Here is a 19,192-nt window from a genome sequence, read left to right as displayed (position 1 = left end):
ACCAACAAACCCTCCGCAGGTACCATGAAAGGAAGATCAGAGGAAGGATTCTCGAAGTTGGTGACCTCGTACTCCGTAGGACCCAATCAATGAAGGAAAAACACAAGCCCTCTCCACCATGGGAAGGACCCTATACGGTAACCAAAGTAGTCCGACCAGGCACCTACCGACTGGACGACAATGACGGCAACCTTCTCAACAATACTTGGAACATTGAACAACTACGTCGTTTTCCCCTAAATTTGGTCTAAACCACTTTTTTGTTAGAACACGCTCCCGTAAGAGCACCCCTGCCTGAAACACTTTCAGCCCGGGTCGCTCGGGGGCTCCATGTACAATACTAAAATATTACCTCTCTCTTTTACTATCACATGATAAAGCAACTGTATCCCCAAACAGAAGCACATTCCATTCCCTGTGTTTTCCTTACGTAACTCTGTTCTTGTTCCCAACCAAACGCACCCCACCTTTTCCTACGGTTACGAACAGCTGAGCCTCACAGGCCACGCCCCGGGCTCACAAGGTCGCAGCCTACGGAACAAATAGGCAGGTACGAGAAAGAAAGGATAAAAAACAAAAGTTTTGCTAAGATAAACATAGGGAACAAATATTGTGGTGATGTCACAAGGACAGCACGGATGTATTCGTTAATATGGAAAACTATTCACACGGGGATTCACCCACAAACCTAAACTATTGCATTCTCTGCTGCTACAAATACTACCACGGTCGCTCAACGACGTCGCTTGGTGGCCAAAGAAGAAACCAGATGCAACCACCGGGGACCTGCTCATCTCCGCTCCTTCCACTTTGACGAACGTGATAAAAACCTTCAGGGCGTCCTCAGCAGAAGAACATGGAGCCCCTGGCTGGAGGCACCACCACACGAAATCTTCGCTAAGAGACCAACCGGCCTTCTGAGTCGATCAATTCACTCAGAATAAACACCTGAGATACAGGTCTCGGTTGGACTTTTTCGACTGAAGCTATCTAAACCCCGTCTCTCAGGTCACCAAGGTGAGCATGTGTTCATTAATACAAATAGTTCACACAAGGGCTAACCTACGATTGACAAGCGCAGGTCCCGATCAGACGTCTCTGACTAGAGCTCTCTAAACCCCATCACTCTAGTCGTCAAGGCCAGACCTGGAGAGATCCAACAGTGAGATCTCCACCAAGAGAGATCAACCGGCCTCCTATGTCGATTGATTCACTCAGGATAAGCACTGGGACATAGGTAGGAAGCAAAGGGATGCCCCATGTGGGCCATGCTGACTCCATCATGAACGACGAGCGTGGGTCCCAGTCGAACATTTTTGACTGAAGCTCTCCGAGCCCTATCACTCAAAACTATCAAAGGTAAACACTATAAAACCCCCTCTATTTCTTCATAATCATTTCATACATCCATACGCGCATTTCATACCATATGCCTGAACACCCCGGACAATTAGGGCATGAACCGCCCGGGGGCTCGGGAACTAAGCATCGCACATGCAGCGAAATGCATCAAAACGTTCTGTGATTGCGTCACGAAGCGGTGGTTGCCTCATTCGATATGAGCAACCAAAACAGAGCCAGGGGAGAAAACCACAGATGAGCCCCGTGTGGCCCTCACCAGGTTTGGCAGACTAGGTCATCTCAACCTTCTCATTCAATCCTAAACCTCTCGCCAAGCCCACAGAATCTCCATCGAGGGGAGGTCAAAAGGCCACCCAGGTTGGTCTTCAGAATGACCTAGGCATCTGTCGGGTTGCATGTAAAGGAGTAGTGGAATGTCACAAGAGGGCTATGCCGACCCCATCACGAACGACGGACCCAGATTCCACTCGATCACACCCATTAACAACTCACCGAGCTAGTCTTTTGAGCCTGAGCGATCGGGATAGGAGACGAAACTCAGCCCCTCTGGTTGTGAGGAACCAAGGATGGGTGAAAGGGTCGAGATGGCAACTAGAGGGGGGTGAATAGTCCCTTCTAAAATTAATTGCGTCGGCTAACCAAAACAAGTGCGAAATTATAACTATCGGTCTAGCTAAGACTACACCCCTCTATCTATGTTCTCTAGCACCTTCTAAAGATACTAATCAAGCAACAAAGGTGTCGGGCTAGCTAAAGCTCACCTAACCAATTCTAGGAGCAAGGTCACACAAACCTATGCCACTAGTACTTTAAGCAACAAGGAAGCTCCTAGACATGCTAGTAAGCAAAAGCACAAAGCCACCTAATACTCACTAGCAATGCTCAATAACAAGGCAACCAATACTAAATTAGAGAGCGCAATTACTTAGCTATACAAACTAAGCAATATGACTAACAAGGTTACACAAACCAAATTAGCCACGTAAGGGAGCTACTTCTATGCCACACAAGCAAGAAGGTAACTAGCAAGCTATACAAGCTAACTAATTACAAAAGCAACAACACAAGCTCAATGTATATGAAAGTAATCGCAAGCTTGTGTAACAGGAATGCACACCAACGGGAAGAACAAGGTTGACATGATGATTTTTCTCCTAAGGTTCATGTGTTTGCCAACACGCTAGTCCCCGTTGTGTTGACCGCTCACTTGGTGATTCAGCGGCTAATTGGCATCACCCGCCAAGCCTGCACGTCGGGCGCCGCAAGAACCTACCCCAAAGGTGAGGGTAGCTCAATGACACGCTTTACTAAAGTTGCTCTTCGCGACTCCCATGGGGCGAGCACAATGCCCCTCACAAGCTCTTCTCCAGAGCGCCACATAAGCTTCTTGCGGGCTTCCACGGAGACCACCACCAAGCCGTCTAGGAGGTGGCAACCTCCAAGAGTAACAAGCACCACTGGCTTGCAACTCGATCACCTAGTGCCACTCGATGCAACCTCACGATGCAATCGCACTAGAATCGCTCACTCACACAATCAGATGATCACTATCAAGTATGTGTGAGATGGAGGGCTCCTAAGCACTCTCAAGCATGGACACAAAGTCCCCCAAGGTGCTCAGCACCAGCCATGGCCGAAGGCCACTTCTATTTATAGCCCCAAGGGCTAAACTAGCTGTTACCCCTTCACTGGGCAAAAATCAGGCCGACCGGACGCTCCGGTCGTGTTGACCGGACGCTGGACCACAGCGTCCGGTCGCTCGATGATAGCCACGTGTCACCAGCGTTCAACGGCATTCTTCCGATCTCAATGGTCATCTGTCGACCGAACGCAGTAGCTTCAACTGACCGGACGCTGGACCCTCAGCGTCCGGTCGTTTACAGTAAGGTACCGACCCTGACCGGACGCATCTGGTCGTACGTGATCGGACGCAGCCCCAGTGTCCGGTCACTCTCCAGTGACACTGCTTCGTCCGACAACAGGACCGGACACTGCCTCCAGCGTCCGGTCACTTTCAGAGCCAGCGTCCGGTCGACTGACCGACGCTGCACGCTGACTGCCACAACTGACCGGACGCTGAGCCTTAGCATCCGGTCACTACGTGACCAGAGTCCGATCCACTCTGTGGGACCTTTCTCATCTCCGTTTCTTCACTGAGTTGATCCACATCAACTCCAACTTCATCTCCTTTGTAAATGTGCCAACACCACCAAGTGTACACCACCATGTGTATGTGTGTTAGCTTTTCACAATCATTTCCCAAAGGGTTAGCCACTCAACTTGTCACGCCACTCAATCCTAGCGACGATGCAAAGTTAGATCACTCGAGTGGCACATAGATGACCGATATGCAAACAAGTTTGCTCCTCTTGATAGTACGGCCATCTATCCTAAACCCGGTCACAAACTTCTCTACACACCTATGACTGGTGAAATGAAATGCCCTAGGTTATACCTTTGCCTTGCATATTCCATTCTATCTCCAATGTTGATGCAACACAGGCACCAACATGATCAACAATGATATGATCCACTTCATATCATCACGTGATCATATTGGTTCATCGATCTTGACATCACTTGCTTTTCACCATTGCCTTCGTCCATAGGCGCCAAGTCTTGCTCAAGCTTCACCGCCACACGGTCCATCGCTCCAAAGCCTCCGACTTGCCCTTCACGCTTGCAACCGGTCCATCAAGCCAAGTCTTGTCTTGATCTTCTCCACCTTGATCACATGACTCAATGTCATGTCTCATGTGTAATGAGCTCCTTCATCATCACATGTGTGAGCTTTGCAACATCTCCAAGCCATTTTCACCTTCATGGCATATGTTGCTCATACACATGTACATGTGGACTAATCACCTGTGTATCTCACATAAACACAATTAGTCCACCTAGGTTGTCACTCAATTACCAAAACCAAACAAGGACCTTTCAATGGGGTAAACGCACATAAACTCACATCGACCCCTACGAAGGCCCGACAGGGCTTGGGGGCTCAAGAAAAATGCCAAGGACGGCGACCTTGAACTCGCTAGATCCATGACTATGACTCGCCCGGTTCTCGGCGCGCACCGACGCATGGACCCGCGAGCACCGCCTCGTCCAATCTTTAACTAAACTAACAACGTCTTCATAAACGGCTTCAGACGGCTTCACTGTGCTCCAAAGAAACCCTGGGACCGTGACCCCAAACTCACGTCGACAGGATCGGCGACATCCGGCTATGGCTTCTGGGACCGCGACTCCTAAACTTGCATAACGGCTTCACTAACTAAAACTAACTCTCTTGATCCACGGCGCGCACTGACGCCTAGGTCTACTCGCAATTCCACCTCGATCCTATCCACGGCACGCACCGACGCCATGGTCCATTCACAACTCTGACTCGCCCAATCCCACGGCGCGCAACGGCACCGTGGTTAAACAAAAATCCGTCTCAAAAAACACCTCGACTGCACAACGACGCCATGGTTAAATAAAATTATGTCTTAAAACTCGAAGCACGCGCACCCATAGACACAACACAAAGAACCCCCTAGCCAGTTCCACCCAAACCACCCGGGGGCTCAGGGGCTACACCCGCGGATGCGCTCGCGCGCACCCGCCAGCGAGACAAAAAATCCCCCAAACAATTCGGCTCGAATCGTCCGGGGGCTCGGGGGCTCCTGTCGGGTTCATAAACCTAGGGTCCCTTGAGGATTGGCTTCCACGACCGGGCTTGACCCAGGAAAACAACATATATTTCATGGGCCGTCCCAAAAAAACTAAAAACGCAGCGGGCCGGTAGGGTGTCCGGTCGTTGACCGAAAGGTCTACCCTTAAAAGCAGGCACCCGCTCTTCAACTTCTTCAGGCCACCTCACCGACCGGAGCACTCGCTTCAGCATGAGCCGTCTCCAAGCAGTCTCTCCAATCGGAAGGCTTGACCAAAAACGCTGCTTCTTACTCTGACCCCGCGACCGGGGCTCGTAGGAAGCCTGCTCACCGCTCTTCTCCAACCGGCGCACTAAGAGCCGACTAGAGCCATCCAACCGGGGGCTCTCCGTTCAGAAGAAACCAGAAGACGTGCGGAGAAAGGCAAGGCATGGCTCATAAGTCAAAACCACTGTACCAGGTACCATACCCTACGCGAAACAGTGCTCTGCAGCCACCCTGACACAAAGTATTTTAGGGGTCGCTAGAAACTCCCATATGGTAAGCCCCCGCGTGTCTCTGGACATCGATCGCAGTATGGGCTTCATGATTTGCCATACCGGATGAACATAGCATGGCTCCTCACATACCACTAGGCATCAAGAAGTATTTGCAGGTACCAGCGTCCATCCTTTCTGAAGAAGATAGCTCGACCCCCCGTGCACATCTGACATCCTACAGCGACATCGACAGTATTGGGGGACGTCAACCATTATCTAGTTTTCATCACCGTAGGCAGCGAGGCTTAGAAATATCTGTACTCTCCCTCTCTCACCTGTAAAGTCATCCCCTTCATCTATAAAAGGGGATGCGCTCCCTCCAACGAGAGGGGGATCAACTTCACGAAGCTCAGACTTACTAGATCGACATCAACACCTTACAACCGTAGGACCACCAAGTTCCAACTCCAACCCTTTCGGTCGGAGCCAACCGAACTTCTTGTATACCCTCACCTTTCTCCTTCTCGTTTGTAACCCCACTATAGACTTCGAGCACCTAGACTCAGGAATAAAGTCACCAACCGACCCTGACTTGACGTAGGGCACGTTGCCCGAACCAGTATAAATCCTGTGTCATTGAGTGCTAGGTCACATCCGATCACAATGTACAACAAAACTATAAATATTTACTAGTTGGTCACTTTCTGAACCGACAAGAGGCGTGCGCGGGTGAGAGGCGGAGGCATGCGCACCCCCATCGGAGATTTGCGTGGCGAGGAGAGAGGCGATACTTTTTTGCGTATTGTTTGGGCTGGTACGCAAAATGAGTCTTGTGTTTGGGTCACCCGTTAGAGGGTGTTTTGAGGTAGACAAAGCACTATAAGGGACGTATTTTGGGTTTGGATCCTCCTGTTGGAGACAGTTATGGAGCTAACTGGTAGCCAGATCGGAGATCACCTCGGACGAATTAACAGGCACCGTAATCTGGACATATATGAACTTTATGTGTGGTCCTGCTCTACGATCATTTGCTAACGAGTAACACAAGAGCCCTCCACGTATTCCGATGCACCATTAACTGGCTAACTTCTTAACAAGGACGTGACCAATTCGGCATTGCCTTTTCGTTGTCGAAGGAGATCTCATGTCGAAGTGTCGAACGAACTCCCTTTGGAAAAGAGGCACTTTCTAGTAATGCTAGTTCGTTCGTTTCGTTTCTACTCCCTCTGGCGTACGGCAAAGGTGGCGATGCAACAAAAAGTAAGCAACCTATAGCTAGCTACAGTGACAGCCTTGTAGGCGATCGAGTACAGTAGTGGTACCTACGCACATACCGTTGGGCTAGCTCCTCTCCTCCTCCGCTCTGCATGCCTTTCTACCTCTTTGAAGATTCCATGCCTTTCTACCTTCTCCTGCGCCATTGTTATTAGTGCTGGACAAAATACTCGGTTTGCCAACTTGCTCGACTTGAGGCGGGCTCGGTTCGACTCGGTTCGTTTTAATTTTTTCACGAGCTGAGCTAGAAGTCTAGCTCGCTGTTTTAACGAGTCAGCTCATGAACTCACGAGCTGAGGCCTATCAGTCCATGACCATGAATCCAAAATATAATGATGCTGACCTAAAAATGTCAACCGATTTTATTAGTATGTAATCCATATTTTCAGCTGTTTCATATGGATTGTGATTTTATAATTGTCGTCGTACTTAAATGTTGATTTATGGATTATTTTTCAGGGAGAAGATGATGATGCTGATATTGAATTTATGGACTTTTCTAAGTCTGTGGTGGCAAGCAACTAGTAAGTATGTTGAAACTACATGGATCATGGATGGACTAACTATGTTGCATAATAGTGGACGTGACCTTCTAGAATTAATGTAGCATAAACATTATAAATATGTGTGTCCTATTTTTTTTTTGTAGTAGCTCACGAGCTAAACGAGCCAGCTCGAGCTCGCTAACGAGCCGAGCTAAGCTGTCCCTCTAGCTCATAATATAACGAGCTGAGCTGAGCTGGCTTGTTAGCCTAACGAGCCAGCTCGAGTTGGATCGAGCCGAACCGAGTTCCCTCGATATCCAGCCCTAATGGTTATTATTGTATATTCGTTCATGCACGCACGATGGCTTCATTAGGCCGCGATCCGTGTCAGTTTCCACTGCCTTCTGCATCACATCCTATTCGCCGGACGGACGGAGCAATGGCGCCTCGACTCTTGGTGCGTGACCGCGCCATGGTCCCTACGCATGCGTGGCTCCTCGACTCGATCGTCGTCTATGCTCAACTACCATCATGTGGACCCCCAATGCGTCACATCCGGCCGGCCAGGCGGCCACCAACGTCGCCGGCCATTGGCAGCTTTTGTTTCTGCCGTCATGGCTCGTACCCACAAAATGCTGCACGTACGGAGTACTATGTTTTATGGAACGAGGAGGAAATGAAAAGGCATGCACGACCAGTGACCTGGTACACACTAGTTAACGGCAGAAATGCAACGATCGGATTACGCATGCTTATCTTGTTCAGTAGATTAGAACGGACATGTACTTTGTGAATTGGCAGAGCATGTAAAAAGGTGGAACAGACATCCATGAATATGACTGTACCGTCCACAACAGACCACTGTACGCGAAGAAGAGCACTAGCCACTTTTGTAGACGCAACCTCGCAAGTGCTTTCTGGTGAAAGTTACCCAGATAAATAAATGAAATATATATACACAGGCAGGTACAACGGCAGGGGCACGAAGAACCGAAATGATAGGCCAGGCGCTAATCGGGTAGGAAAGGTAGCCTCGTGATGCCATTCTGGGTATGATCCAAGTCATCGGAGCTCTCTGAATCGGCGAGCCCCGCTGGGGTTTCTTTCTGGATAGTAGCTTCAGCTTCTTTTGGCGCGAAGTGCGGAAGGATCCTCACGTACGCGTTAGGCTCCTGGCCGATGACCTCCCACTGGAGGCTGAAGCTTTCGACGAGATCCACTTGGGATGAGATGATGCTTGATGGCCTCGGCAGTAGCTGCACGCTCTCGCCTTTCGGGATCACTACTTGCTCGATTGCCAGCCTTGCCTCCTGAACATCGGGAAACAACCATTGGATGCCTCGTTCAGGACGAGTAACGATGTTACGGTGAAGGCGGTCAGGAATATGCCGAAAAGAAAAGGAGTGTAGATGCGCAGGGATGATAGCGTACCTCCAGAGCATCAGTTTCCTCTGATGATCTTGCTTCTTCCTTACCATCGTGTCCATCGTAGTCTATCACTTCGTCCATGTGATCGTCAACAAGAGCACGAAGTGCCCGGGTGATTTGAGACAGGGAGTTTGTCTGCGAAGAACAGAGAGCCAATACAATGAATAAGAATTCCTGGAACTTGAATATTAACAGTGTCCTGTAAATGGCAAGTGTGGAGGCAAACCTTCACGAAGAAAACCGGTATATCTTGAGATTTCACCACAGCCTGAATCTGAGAATTCTTCTTGAGCTTTGAATGTAACGCGATCACTGCATCAGCTTCACTGATATTATAAGTTAAGGTAACAATGTCCTCCAACTCCAGCTGTTGAATGGCTTGCAAGGCAGTCGACTCGGAGATCTAGAACAGCCTATCCAATAAGTTACAGACTAAGTTCGGAAAACTTAACAAAAAAAGCTTTGGAACAAAACTCTGTGGCCAAATGCTATAACCACTATTGTTGCAGTGACAGGAGCGGGTATGCAAACAGATTATAGTAAGTTACTGAATTAGGTATTTGCAATTCTGTGTACCCAAATAAAAGGAATCACAAATTTTAAAATGTAGGCATGCAGATTATAGTAAGTAACAAGACAACTTGGCTTCCCACACCATTCCAGAAAAAAGATCATCAGGGTTCAGGGATGATTAAATATCATAGAGGCTTATGGGCAACTCACCAGTTCAGAATCCTTTTCAATGGAACATACCTACCTTACCCTAATAGTGCTACTACACATAACAAAACAGCAAAGATCCATATCATACAGGCCTTGAAGTAACTGACCAGATAATCATACTTTTGAGTGGTAGATACTTACCGTACCTTAATAGTTCTGTTTTATATAACCAACATACCTACCATACCCTAATGGTTCATATCAAATGATGCAACTATAGTAAGGGGGGAGGGGGTAGCACTTTGCCGCACTCAGCACTTTGTATACAAAATCATAATGCAGAGAAACTACATGATGTAAAGGGGCGCACTGCTCAGAAAACTAGGACATCAAAAGAATGAGCTATTGAAGACATCCGTACCCCATATGCATATAGATTCAAGCTTGAATCAGCTCCATCTGTCCTCTCTATATGCCCTTCAGCAGAGTCAAGATTAAATGCAGTGTCCAAGCTTCTTCTGGCATTCCTTAGAGAGTCACCGTCAAATTCAGTTGCATCATAGATACCAAGATGTGATTGTTCCTTTTGCACAGAAACTTCCTGCATCAATCCCTTTGAACCCAACTTCCGAATTTCAACATTAGGCAGCTTGCCTGCACCAACAAAAGTGCAAGATGAATCATTGTGACATCAGATCTACACATTTCCATGTTCAATATCATAAATAACATCATCAAATTTAACATGATAATGCAGCTATGTAATAGAGAAATCGGTGAGAACCTGCGAGTAGAGCATCTACTGTGGCTTCCAGACTACGATGGACACGTAATTCTTTTTTCGAGACGATCTCTGCAGCACATGTAAATGTTGATGGGCCCTTGCGCTCTAGGACAGTTTTTTGAACTCCTCTCCGGTTAGCTTCTTCATCACCAAGTGTGACACTCTTTTAGATAAGAAAGGGAATGATTAGAAATCTTCTTTTTTCTTTTGACCAAAAAGTAAAGAGACACACAAAAACTGCACATAAGGTGCTTCTGTGCTTTCCGAGAAGAAAGCTAGGCTTCTGCTATAACAATTAGTTGCTAGGTTGCACTCAACCATTTGACAATTTTTTTTCTCTCTATATGAAATCTTCCTTTGGGAAGCATAGAAAAAACCTTCAGCAAAGCAAACTTTAAGAACTGAAAAGTCACACGTACTCAGACACGGTACAGATAAATCAGTACATGGCCTATGTCATGATCAATAATGAGTACACAAGGCACACAACTTAATTTACGAATAAAGTCAAGTTTCTCTCAATATTTTTTACCTATTCCATTTCTAGTACTCAGCAACTATTTCTGAAAACTTTCTTGTCATCAAGAAAGCAGTGATATGCCGATTAATAACAATCTTGCCATGTGTTCATCTCTTATATTGGATCATGGAATTGTTACAAGCAATGTTTGATTGAATAATTCGATGTGCCATTTCAAGCAGCAAGAGCCAGGAAACAGCAGAACTACATCTTTGAATGGATTTCTGAAAGATTTCCAAGTCAATAATCGAGTCAGGTAATGCAGTTATAGAGGTACACTGTTATTTTTCATTGTTTTTACCTAATACAACAACAACATAGCCTTTCAGTCCCAAACAAGTTGAGGTAGGCTAGAGTTAAACCCACCAAGAGCCCCAAGTCACGGTTCAGGCACTTCAATAGCTGATTTCCAAGCACTCCTATTCAAACATAGATCTCTAGGTATATCCCAAGCTTTCAAATCTCTTTTTATTGCCTCCCCCATGTCAATTTCGGTCTTCCTCTATCTCTCCTCATATTATTAGCTTGGCTTAGGACTCCACAATGCATAGGTGTCTTTGGAGGTCTCCTTTGGACATGGCCAAACCACCTCAACCGATGTTGTACAAGCTTTTCTTCAATTGGTGCTACTCCTAGGCGATCACGTATATCATCGTTCTGAACTCGGTCCATTCTTGTGTGACCACAAATCCATCGCAACATACGCATTTTTGCAACACTCAATTGTTGAACATGTCGAATCTTTGTAGGCCAACATTCTGCTCCATACAACATAGCCGGTCTATAAAACTTGTTTTTTAACTTTTATGGTACCCTCTTGTCACAGAGAGTGCCAAAAGCTTGTCGCCACTTGATCCACCCTACTTTGATTCTATGGCTAACGTCCACATCAATATCTCCATCCCTCTGAAGCATCGATCCCAGATACCGAAATGTATCATTCTTAGGCACTACTTGACCTTCCAAACTCACATCTCCTTCCTCTTGTGCAGCTTCACCAAAGTCGCATCTCATGTATTCGGTTTTAGTTCTGCTCAATTTAAAACCTTTAGACAGGGTCTGCCGCCATAACTCTAGTTTCCTATTTACTACCGTCTGGCTTTCTTCCACTAACACTACATCATCAGCGAACAATATACACCAAGAGATATCCCCTTGAATGTTCCTGGTAACCTCATCCATTACCAGGGCAAAGAGATGCGGGCTTAAGGCTAGCCCTTGATGAAGTCCAATTTTAATCGGGAAGTAATCTATGCTACCATCGTTTGTTCGAACACTAGTCACAATATTGTTGTACATGTCCTTGATGAGGATCACGTACTTTGATGGAACTTTATGTTTGTCTAAAGCCCACCACATAACATTTTTTGGTATCTTGTCATAAGCCTTCTCCATGTCAATGAAAACCATGTGGAGGTCATTCCTCCGCTCTCTAAACCGCTCCATAACTTGTCTTATTAAGAAGATTGCTTCTATGGTTGACCTTTCGGGCATGAAACCAAATTGGTTTGTTAATATCTGCGTCGTTCCTCGCAGGCGCTGCTCGATGACTCTCTCCCATAACTATATAGTGTGGCTCATCAACTTAATTCCCCGATAATTAGTACAATTTTGGATATCTCTCTTGTTCTTGTAGATTGGTACCAATATGCTTCTTATCCACTGCTCAGGCATCTTGTTCGATCGGAAGATATTGTTGAATATCTTGGTTAGCCATACTATAGCTATATCCCCGAGAAATCTCCACACCTTGATTGGGATACCATCAGGGTCCATCGCTTTGCCCCTTTCATCCTTTTCAAGGCTTCTCTGACCTTCGATTCTTGAATCCTCTGCATAAAGCGCCTGTTCGTGTCATCGAACGAGTCGTCCAGATGAACGGTGGTGTTCTCGTTCTCACCATTGAACAATTTATCAAAATACTCTTGCCATCTATGTCTGATCTCATCCTCCTTCACCAAGAGCTGCTCCCTCTCATCCTTTATGCACTTGACTTGGTTGAAGTCCCTTGTCTTCCTATCGCGAGCCCTAGCCATCCTATAAATGTCCTTCTCTCCTTCCTTCATACTCAAACGTCGGTAAAGGTCCTCATAGGCCCGCCCCTTTGCCTCACTCACCGCTCGTTTTGCAGTCTTCTTTGCCACCTTGTTCTTCTCTATGTTGTCTGCACACCTGTCATAATACAAGCGTTTATAGCACTCCTTCTTTTCCTTAATAGCCTTTTGCACATCTTCATTCCACCACCAAGTGTCTTTCGAGTCGCATCCGCTCTCTTTGGTCACTCCAAGCACCTCTGAAGCAACCTTCCGAACGCATGTTGCCATCTTCTCCCACATGCTGTTTGCATCGTCTTCATCCTTCCAAGGGCCCTCTTCAATGACCTTTTCCTTAAAGACCTTTAATGCCTCCCCTTCTAATTTCCACCACTTTGTTCTAACAACCCTAGCTTGTTTGTTCCCACGAGCTTGCACCAGAAAGCGGAAGTCAGCTACCACTAGCTTGTGTTGAGCGACCACACATTCTCTAGGTATTACCTTACAGTCCTCGCATGTTCGTCTATCCCTCTTTGTAAGGACAAAGTCGATTTGACTAGAGTACTGGCCGCTACTAAAGGTCACTAAATGAGACTGTCTCTTACGAAAGAAAGTGTTAGCTATCATCAGATCAAAAGCTATGGCGAAGTCTAAGACTTCCTCTCCCTCTTGGTTCCTACTACCATATCCGAAACCCCCATGAACCGCCTCGAAACTTGCACTTGATGTACCTACATGGCCATTAAGATCACCTCCTGTAAAGAGCTTCTCGCTACTAGGGACAGCTCTAACCAAGCGATCTAAGTCTTCCCAGAAAAGCCGCTTAGCACTCTCATCATGGCCTACTTTGGGGGCATACGCACTAATTACATTTAAGACCATATCACTAATGACAAGTTTAACTAAGATGATCCTATCCTCTTGTCTTCTCACCTAGTAGAACTGTTAATTTTTACTGTGGCATGCAAAGACAATATTTTGGGAACAGGAAATAGGATGATGCAGAACATCCTTACCTGTATTCCTCCCACAAGCATCTCTAGTGATGGGTTCATGATCAGATTCTCTATTGTTACCCCATGGGCAGTTGCAACAAGCTGTATGCCCCTCTGTGCAATGGTGCTTGCAGCCATGGCCTCTAGTTTAGTTCCAATTTCATCAATAACAATTGCCTGAGGCATATGGTTTTCCACAGCTTCTATCAGTACCTGATTGATATTGAATAAACGAATCAGCACACACGGTAAGTGTTGAACTAAAAAGCACGCCAGTGTCTAATGCACAAATAAATTGGTCCAGTGACCCTCTTAAACCATAGACGAGTTCTGATTATACAAGCAAAAGCCGCCGGGAGGGGGTATTCCCTAATCCTTATAGGAGTATGGATAGATTTTCAAATATTGCCAGGCACTGTAAAACCCCTTTTGCATCTGGGGTGGGTGACAGAGACAGACTTTTGAGTTACACTATGGCATATACAATACAGAATATATAACTTACTTGACTGGAAGCACAGTTAAGAAGAATACTAATTTATAGGCCTACAGTTTTATTCATCCTGTATATATAGGACCAAACAGCTTATTTCAGGTACAGGTAACAGACCTTATGCTGCATGTCTTGGTTAGGCACTTGCAACCTGCGTGCATTGCCTATTCCAGGGTGAGGAATATCACCATCCCCACCAATCTCATTAGATGTGTCGACAATCATAACCCGCTTCTTATAGTCATCAGCTAACATTCGGGCAATTTCTCTGCATGACAAGACAACAACATGATGCTAAAATGGGTAGATACTGGTAGTCTGGTACTCTGTCACATAAAACCTCTGTGATCGTATAGTATTTCTCAATCACAACTACTCAATCAACATCGAAATCCAGTTTGCCGGCCCGATCCTACCTTATGACAGTAGTCTTCCCCACCCCAGGTGGGCCAATGAGCAGCAATGAGCCACCATCGTTAACCAAATCCTGAAGCAAATTGGCGCTCCCGGGCACTGCACGCCCAACACGGCAAGTGAGGCCTACAATGACGCCCTTCCGGTTCCGAATAGCGCTGATCCGGTGTAGCGTCTGGCTGATTCCAGCACGATTATCCGCTCCAAAGTCCCCAACCTAGCACAAGGCACATTATCACTCTAATCAAGCAAGCTAACTCGCCACGCTTAACAGATTATAAGCGCAGTGGTTTGGGCTGGACCTGGGAGGTGGCATGGCGGAGGTCGTCAAAGGAGATGGGGCGGTGGGAGAGGAGGAAGTCTCCGGACGGGAAGCGCGCGAGCGGGGGCCGGCCAAGGTCCATGACCACCTCCACGAGCGCCGGGAGCTCCGGGTGGGTCTCCACCCGCCGCCTCAGCTCCCCAGGGAGCAGCTCCAGGAGCCGCCGCAGCTCCTCCTCGGACCCATCCGGCCACGCCTCGGCCTCGCCCCGCGCGGCGCAGAGGGGGCGTGGGCGCCCACCGCGGCGTTGGGCTAGGGGGCGCACCGCAAGAGGGCAGGACGCGACCGAGGGTGAGCGGGAGGCATAGCGGCGAGAAGGAGAGATAGGGTGGGGCGGAACAAGGGAGAGACGGAGGCGGAGGTGGAGCGGCGGCGGGGGCGGCATCGGCGTGGGGCGCGGCCGGAGCGGACGACGGGACGGAGTGGAGGGAGAGCGTTTGCGATGGGGAGCCGTTGTTTCGGTTTCAGTTTGCGGCATGTTCGGATGGCTGAAAAATGCTAATGAGTAATGATGATGCTGACTGGTTGTGCGAGAAAAATACCGTTATCAGAGCCGCAGCTACACCTCGCTCCTCGATCGCCACCGTTCGATTGCGTGACTGGACGGGTTAGATCACGCCACGGCAAAACAGTTGAATGCTAATTTTCCCTTGTTTGGATGCGCACGTATTCGTCTCAATTCATATATGTTGAAGTGGATTGGAGTGGAATTGGACTAAATTTCATTCCATTCCACCCCAGTACATGTGAATTAAGTTGAATACACATGCATCCAAAGAAGGCCTACGTCGCCAGGCGTCTTCTTGATTGGAGTCATCACGTGTGTGGCCTGTGGGAATCGCGTACAATCATACCGAAATTATACCATTTTGTATAAGTTATTTGCGGTACTTTTAGGTAGGACTTCCTCTCAGGTTTCATCCTACATTAGTAGCCAGAGTTGGAGACGAAAGAGCTACAAAACATGGCTTCTTCTAACTTATAAATTCATTTGGTGAAAAAAGAGAAAAACAGTTATTAGTGTTGTTACAATTGTTGTTGCAAGAGGAACTAGAGTCACAAGAAACTGTGCCTAAAAGCTTAAGAACTATCGAAGGAAGCAACCCCACCGCCAATTGATGTCTCGTGAACCATATTGTGTGAACCAAGTCGTGACTTCTGGCATTTTCTGAACTACGACTATGCTTTGATTTGCTAATAGTCGTGACTCGTGATCCGTCGAGAGTTGACTCTGTGCAAGCGACTCTGCACAAGATTGAAGTAAATGAAGGTCAAAATGCCGACGGAAATTAGAACATGACAAAATTTACCGGTTCCGGCAGAGGGGCGCACTCTCCGCCAGACTTCTCCCGGACGGTGTTCCTAGGCGCGGCGGCGGGGTGGGGCTACTGCTGACCCCTCGCCGCATCCTACCTCCCTGGTAGGGTTGGTCTCCGATGGCGGTAGTGTGGAGGTTGCATGTGGTGGGGACAAAATCTTCGATGAGGACGTCTGCGAACGATGTTCCCTTCTTGGAGGTGTCCTTTTGTACCTCTCCTCCTACCGATTTTGCAGGTGAAAACATTCCCTCGTCGGGCTAGCTTGTCGACGCTCTTGGGGTTGTTTCCTTATTAAAGGCTCTACTAGGCTATCCAGTTTCCATTGTTGATCTTTTGTCGTCTACCATGGCGCTTCTCCAAGGGTGGCGGTGCTCGGTGCTCCAAGTCATTTCCCTCCTTAGTTGGAGCCTTACTTAGTTGCTCGAGAGATACTAGTGTGGCAGAACCACCCGAAATAGCGTACTTACGGAGGCGCTCGTCTTCCACCAAACACTGAGCACCCCGAAAGCAACTACAACGAGCAATGTCCGTCGGACACACCCCGAGGGAGAACCCAAAAGATCCACATTTTTCTCAAGGATCCAATAATGAAAACGAGTTACAACACAAGTCCATCTCATACATTAGAGTTTCTTAAAAAGTACATTATTACAATACCAAATACAGAGTGCGGAATGATAAACGGCGGAATATTAAAAGATAACATCTAGCGATAAGATAACGAGGATTTCGTCTGAGCCCACTAGAAGAATCCTCCACACAAGATACTCCTCAAGTATCACCTGCAACAGGGGTAAATAAACCCTGAGTACACAATGTACTCGCAAGACTTATCCGACCAGTGGGAATACTTTCCCGACTCCAAGGAATATGCTAGGCTTTATGGTTTGCTGGTTCTCTTTTTAGCAAAAAGCAATACTAAAAGTGAGTCCTTATTGATACATTATTATCATCAGCTGTATTAAGTTTTCATCTAGTCAATCTATATAAGCACCTGTTCTACTTTCAAGCAAGGGTTGAGCAATCGATACTGTTCCTTCTCCTTTTCCACTTCCAGTTCTTACTACGGTGCTAAACCGCAGACAAGCCGTACCGGATAACCTGGCGATTCGTGAATCAATGTGCCTAGCTGGGTGCCCCGAAGACACACGCCCCGCTTGTACCCCAGGCACAAGTAGGACTAACCCACCACTCTCCTGTCCCGGGTGTCCAGGTCCCCGTCCAAACTTGGACTCTAAGCCCCCGCCTCTGAGTTCCGGACTCAGTGCGGTGCAAGGACCTCCACCACCTCCTCTTCCCATCAGTCGGTCCGAAAAGAGCCAGATCCACGACAAGAGAGCAGCAAGTCTTCCCTGTGTCCATATCCAAGTATGTGCTCGGGACAATAATCTGTGACTTGCCTAGAGTCATATGCAACGACCGGTCCTTAATCGACACAGACAGGGAAAAAAGTGTAACCGGGCTATGCCCTGTTGGCCGCAGGACACAACCCCTCACACCCACCAGTACCAAATCCATATCCCTATCCGGTCACCATTTTCCTTTCCATTATTTCATCATGATATCATAGTTTAATCACCTATTTGCGAGTAACGATAGGTTACTCACGCTACCGACATCCTGAGCATAGCAGCTACTCGACCTGTACTAGTAGGACTCATTGTGGATATATTTATGCATGTAGTTTCCATAAAATGCCTGTAACGTAAATGTATATCATATAAATATATTCAGTGATCATTTAAAAATAGGGGTTATGCACCGGGGCTTGCCTTAGGCAGATGCCGGGTCAGCAAGGTCAGTACCAACAGGCTCCTGGGCTCCCTCCTATGCAAAGAGCTCCTCCTCGTACTCAATCACCTCATCGTACTCCGGATCACCGACGGGTACGAAGTCTACCTATTCGTGATCTACATGAAATGACGATGCAATGATTAACACTATAGCAACAGCAATTCTCAATGCAAAAGTACCCCTATTAAATTACTAAGTGAGATTTACCCACTAAAGTCTAAGCTACGTACCAGCACTACTAACAAGTATGAACGTGTCATATATTCTTGCGGTGACTACGGATATTCCTACTCCTAATGCCAGTTTACGATACATACCCTAAAGTAAGGATAATAACTACGCCATTAAGCGACTCACTCTACGGATACCCATTTTACAGCAAGTATGTAAAGGTCTAAGGACCCTACCATAACAATTTCGAAGCTAAAACTATTGTCGGTTTACCACAACAAATCCTGCAATTAAAGATCGATATACCGCTAAGCTCTCTACTTCAATCTTATGAGCCTACCATCCTAACAGTTAATGGTGAACTAACTGTACTAACAGGTAGATGACATTTTTGTGAACCTAACAAACTTAGTTTCGCTATATTTGGACAACCATGCAATTTACTACTAATTATTGAAGTTCAGTTCACAACCTAAATAAATAAACAAATTCCAATACACTAAAATAGAGGAAACCGAAACTTGGCTTCGCGGCCCAAAACGCGCGGCCTCGGCCCACGACTATGCGGCACACACACCCGAGCAGCGTGGCCCATGCGCGCACGCGCGGCCCAGCCGACCATAGCCCACGACGGGAGAGGCCCGCGCGTGATGGTAGTTATGCACAGACACCCCCGTTCTATAATGAATTCGCATCAAGCTCAAGGTCACTATTTCGTCAGTCTACTCTTTTACAGAAGCACCCCCCCCTTTCTCCTCCTTCACCATGGCGAAGTCCCTCCCATCACTCGTGCGCACACAGACGCGATGGTGTGGCACCGGCGACCCACGCCGGCCATCCCAGGCCTCCCTATCCCAAAACAACGAGCCGACACTCACCTATGCGCGAACGCGAAGTGCAGAGCGGAGACACACGCACCGGGACATCGCAGCGGTTTTGGACCACGACGGTGGACACCCTGCAAGTACGGCGACGTCGTTCCGGTGAACGTCAGCA

The 19,192-nt window shown here is 47.4% G+C and overlaps 1 protein-coding gene across 2 annotated transcripts; it reads right to left on the bottom strand.

Moving 5' to 3' along the window:
• Positions 1-8,039: 8,039 nt before the first annotated feature.
• LOC136527742 (protein SEEDLING PLASTID DEVELOPMENT 1-like) lies at positions 8,040-15,382 on the bottom strand. 2 transcript variants are annotated; one of them, XM_066520559.1, is made up of 9 exons: positions 14,893-15,382; positions 14,593-14,807; positions 14,294-14,444; positions 13,705-13,896; positions 10,136-10,298; positions 9,773-10,005; positions 8,915-9,091; positions 8,692-8,823; positions 8,040-8,570 (listed from the first exon to the last, which is right to left on the bottom strand). In XM_066520559.1, the coding sequence occupies exons 1-9, from the start codon at positions 15,295-15,297 to the stop codon at positions 8,271-8,273; spliced, it is 1,968 nt and encodes a 655-aa protein (XP_066376656.1). In that variant the 5' UTR covers positions 15,298-15,382; the 3' UTR covers positions 8,040-8,270. The 2 variants fall into 2 exon arrangements, with proteins under 2 accessions (XP_066376656.1, XP_066376657.1); XM_066520560.1 differs by lacking the exon at positions 13,705-13,896 and having other exon boundaries at positions 8,041-8,570.
• Positions 15,383-19,192: the final 3,810 nt, after the last annotated feature.

Source organism: Miscanthus floridulus, chromosome 19 (assembly GCF_019320115.1).
Source record: "Miscanthus floridulus cultivar M001 chromosome 19, ASM1932011v1, whole genome shotgun sequence".
In the NCBI taxonomy this organism is placed as follows: Eukaryota; Viridiplantae; Streptophyta; class Magnoliopsida; order Poales; family Poaceae; genus Miscanthus; species Miscanthus floridulus.
The sequence above is the reverse complement of the archived record's forward strand: the minus strand, read 5'-3'. Positions and strand labels throughout refer to the sequence as shown.

Excerpts from the sequence above, each read along its gene's own strand:
- LOC136527742 (XM_066520559.1), bottom strand. The coding sequence starts at position 15,297 with ATGCCGCCCCCGCCGCCGCTCCACCTCCGCCTCCGTCTCTCCCTTGTT. Across the intron at positions 14,808-14,892 it reads TCCGCCATGCCACCTCCCAG|GTTGGGGACTTTGGAGCGGA; the intron begins GTCCAGCCCAAA and ends GCCTTGTGCTAG. Across the intron at positions 10,299-13,704 it reads TGCTTGTGGGAGGAATACAG|AGTGTCACACTTGGTGATGA; the intron begins GTAAGGATGTTC and ends CTTATCTAAAAG.